General features: G+C 40.4%; 1 protein-coding gene across 1 annotated transcript; it reads right to left on the reverse strand.

Moving 5' to 3' along the window:
• LOC311503796 (CD276 antigen-like) lies at positions 1-3,223 on the reverse strand (the record flags this gene model as incomplete). The annotated part of the gene is made up of 4 exons (XM_084566670.1): positions 1-353; positions 739-1,029; positions 1,145-1,448; positions 2,936-3,223. The coding sequence occupies 4 exons, from the start codon at positions 3,221-3,223 to the stop codon at positions 187-189; spliced, it is 1,050 nt and encodes a 349-aa protein (XP_084422796.1). The 3' UTR covers positions 1-186.
• Positions 3,224-4,738: the final 1,515 nt, after the last annotated feature.

The raw sequence follows: 4,738 nt of genomic DNA on the forward strand, positions 1-4,738 counted from the left end.
CAAATTTAGTTTTTGCACCACCAGTGTCAAACTCTCTCATATGTAAACCATTACAATAATCATAAAACTTGAATTCTAGTGATTTTTAGTTTAAAGATTTCATGTCTCAATAATGAGTATAGTATAGTATAGTATAGTATAGTATTCCTGTTGACAGGACAGATGTTTTGAGTCCAAAAGGAATGGTCATCTATACAACCAGCATACAGCAGGTGGATAGATTAGAAGATGAAGGAAAAATGATATCTTACCTTTTCTTTTTCTCTTGACCATGAACCAGATCAGCAGTGCCAGTATCACCACTACTACTACTCCGAGCACCACACATATAATCAGTACTTTATGAGAAGACTCTGAAAGAGAAAAGATTAGAAAAAAGAGCTGAACTTTCAGAACGCCACCAACCACATGTCAACCAGTAGACTACAAAATACCCTAGCACACACATGAAATGACCGAGCAGTGTATAAAGAACGCAAATATTTTAATAGTAAAAGACAAAAGTTTTAATGTACGGTTGGTGTTAGTTAGATTTTCTCACATTTTGACTTTTGCCGTTGGTGCATTTGGGAAAAAAAATAACAAATTCTTCCTATAACTAGTATATATTTAGCATTGCTTAAAAAATGACTTTCCACTGATTTAATCAGTACTTACAGCACTTCTATTTGCACATTTTACCGTGTCTTTCACTTGCAGTGTGTACAGCAGCAGTTTTTTGCTGAGACTCGATCTTACCTTGACTTATCCTCAATATGACGTCAGTTCTTAGTGTCTCCTCATCATCTCTGAGTTCACACGTGTATATTCCCTCCTGATTTGAAGACAAGTCCTGTAGTGTGAGGCTGCCTGACTCTGATACATTCTTCACCTGCTGCCTCCACTCCTCTGACACTGTGGGGGAGACATTAGTCCTGGTCCTGTTCAGGATGATCTGACTGTGGTTGAATCTCCAGATGAGACTTGTTGGAGGAGTGTTGGAGGCAGAGCAGGAGATTGTTGTTTCAGTGACTGATGCAGCGATAGAAGCTGAAATTATAAGAGACAACAGCATAGATGAATATGGAAGTTGCTGCCAAATACTGATTTTATCTTATATGTCTCATGCGATGCACCACGTTAATTAATTAATTATATAATGATAATTCAATTTCAAAACACTTACTTGGTTTAAATAAAGTAGCTCTCCTCTTGGTTCTCTGAGTGCTGATGGTGCAGCTGTAGACCAGATCATTGTCACTGTCTGAAAGTATCAGAGAACTTCTAATGTTGTAAAGCTGCTGTTCAGTCTGCTGGACTGTGGTTGTGTTCTTGAAGGTCTCTTTGGATGGAGGTCTGCTGGACCAGGTGAGTTCAGGTTCAGGGTAGATCCCCTCAGAGCTGCAGGTGATCCCATCTCCTACTTTTTCAATGTTGACTTCATGAACTGGAGCTGGGGAGAAAAAGAACTATATGAATGAGAAAACATCGGTTTGCATGTTTGATGCTCAGTACTTGTTGCTGTGTTGTTTATGCAGTGCACCTCCATCATATAATCTGTAGTTATTTTTCAGTCTCTGTTTCCTGGATCAGTGAAATCTGGTTCTTTTAAGTACCACTTGAAGGCCATAAAATTCTCCAGAGTCTTATGGAATGCAATAAGTCAACTAGAACACAGATGATTTGTAAACTGGAGACCCTCATTAATGACTCAAAGAAGGTGTGTTGATATAGTACTGAAACTCATCTGAGGATGAGGAATAAAACTGTAACATAATCATATATCTTTATTACTTACTATCAGGGACAAGGAAATTGTTTCTCTACCAGTTTGTCAGTTTTCCCACATTCCCACAGGTAGAACCATTTGATGTTGTGATTTCTTTCATCTTAAGATCCTCTAATTTAAAAGGACTATTGTGGTGGGGAAATTGGAATAAACTTCTCAGACGTCATTCTCTTCCAATGAAATTTAAAAGAGAATCCTAACTTTTATAAGCTCACTCTGTTTATAGCATGAAAGGCCCTTTGTAGAGATAGTGTCCAGGCTTTTGTTGATGGAGGCTCAATATTGCAGACCAGAAGGGGACCTACTTTGTTTGTAGTATTAATCTGCTGATGACACAACAGTTCAAAACTGACTGCCCGATCCTGAACACTGCCACTTTAAGACGTCCTTCTTCAGAACTACTAGATATTTGCACGTTCAGCTGCACAGGATCGCAGGTTTCTCACTGAGCACAGATGGCTTGCAGTTATTTATTGTTATTCACTCTGTGGCCTTGTTCACACGACCTTGCATAAATTGTGTATCGGCCTTTCCTGGGAGTGAAATGTTATCAGCCAAATGCTACTGTGCAACAACTGAGAGAATTTCAAAACTAGTCCACATGCTGTTAAAATAATAAATAGGTGATATTGTCATCTCTCCTCATTTGTTTTTGTAAAATATACTTGCAGCAGTCGAGTGCTTAATGTCATCATTGGTGAAGGAACCTCACCCTTAGATATAGGAATTTTCTTAGACATAGGAGAGTAAGGTGGAAAACCGAGGCATATTACTAACAAACCCACAATGAAGATGCCCAAATTTGAGTAGCACCTGGTAGTGGTAGTAGTAGTAGTTGTTGTTTTAGGACCTTGTAGCATTATATGTATCTGAAGGGAAGATATTTATCTCTGTCCCACATTAAGTCAGTAATGTAGAGCTGGCTTTAGTGTAAACTGTCTCTGTAACATCTGCTTCCACATGATCATGAAATTGGACTTTATGCCATTCACAAAGCATCAGGTTAGAAGATTTCTGTGTCAAATCTATTACCTTCTGAATAACTGAAATTACTAAATGACAATTGCAATTACAGGACCACCATTTGATTCCATGCGCAGTGTTTTACAGTGTAGAGATATACTATAAAGATGTATGGAACAATTTGTGTTTTTTTATACCGTTGACTTTGAGGTTGATAAATGACTCCTTGTTTCCACTGATGGTGCTGGTGTAGCACTGGTATCTTCCCTGGTCCTGAACTTTCACTCCTCTCAGCAGCAGTGAGGCGTTTCCTCTGGAGACCTGGTCTTTGAACATTGATGTCCTGCCTCTGAAATGCTGGTCCTGGTGTCCAAGCTGGTCCTGGCTGTGGTAGTACGAGTGGACACGAATGTCTGGTCTTGAATTCAGAAGCCAGTGGATGACTATTTCGTCGCCAACGTGAAAACTGCATGGTATGATGCAGTTTTTCATGAAATCACAGGAGACCTCAGCATCTGTAAGATGTTCAGGTAAAGCACAACCGTTATATTATATGAAAAACAGCTGTTACAAAGTAGTGATCAGGTGTCAATTTGATGCCGTAGTTACGGCGTCAGTCCAGACCCTACGCAGACCCTAAAGTATGTAAATGTTACTATACATCGTGGCGACACAGACTGCAAGAGCTGTGATTGGTCCGCTTGGTAGTAGCGTGTTTCCACTTTAGTATTTACGGGTGCTTCTCCATCTCTGCAATTTTCTAATTGATTGTTTTGGATCAATAAAGATGGAACACACTGAAAATATATTGACTGAGGAGGTTCAAAGGTACAAGCATTTGTACGACTTGAAAGTGTCAGTCGCCATTGTTGAATGTGAAGCAGGAAGTAGGAACAAAAACTAACCAAATTGGCAAAACAAGACACAGTGGGTAGTGTTTTTACAGAGCGAGCCAGGCTCGCGAGCGCACAAGGATAAATGGCTCGCACCTGCGTTGGCTACATGCGTATGTTAAAGCGTCCAATCCTGCAGAGGCATAAATGCTGCTTTATTTACGCAACCCTGACTAAAACAGTGCACTGTAGTGGGCAAATTAGGAATAGCAGTTACTTTGATTGAAAAATTGCAGTTAATGTCGTCAAAGTCATCGTTTACGCACTTTGCAAATGCATCTCACAGGCCTGATGGCACCCTATTGTGGGCCCATGGTCCATATGTTCGTCAAGCCTGATCTAAAGTAAACATGTTCTTATCAAGTCTTATCAACTTGATGAGCTGAAAGCACCCACCGGAGATGTTGACAGATACTGTGTTTCAAGCGCTATCAGCTTGTTAGAATTCAGAGTATCAGTTCACCTGTTTTAGAAAGCTGTATTTTCTCACTTAAAGGAACAGTATGTTAGCCTAGAATCCAGACTGCCCCTAGCGGCAGCAAATTACATTTGCTTCCAGGGTCAGTCTAGTTACTCTCCGTTGACTTGAGATTTCGAAAAAACCAAGATGTACCGGGCCAATCACGAGTCGGTGGGCGGGCTTAACATGATGACGACTGACCTGCGAGAGAACTATGGCTGTCTCCTTGTTGAGCTTTACCGTCTTCTTCCAGGACGAAGGCAGAAGCATCAAACGAGGTGAAAATCATTATAAATCGGGTCATGTCGAGAGCTGTAGTTACACGAAGGGAGTTTTGGTCGGTTCTGTACCCGCCAGCATGCGGGTAAGCGGTAAGCGACTTGGACTTGTAGTTCGTTTAATTACGTATTTTCCATAGCGTTTTACTTAACTATCTTGCGACAAACTGTGACATTCTAGACATGTAAAATCATTTTTTATTCTGAAAAACAATATATGTATAATCCAAGGCACAAGTCGATCGGGACCAGAAAATAATTTATCTTTCGCCATAGACTGCCGTTCATAATTTTTTCGAAAGATAGGTCCCATGGAGGCAATCGGAAGGGGCGGGACTTTGGCTCGCTATAAGTTCCGTGAATTACGCGTGAATTC

This window comes from Chelon labrosus, assembly GCF_963514085.1.
Source record: "Chelon labrosus genome assembly, chromosome: 18".
Taxonomy (NCBI): Eukaryota; Metazoa; Chordata; class Actinopteri; order Mugiliformes; family Mugilidae; genus Chelon; species Chelon labrosus.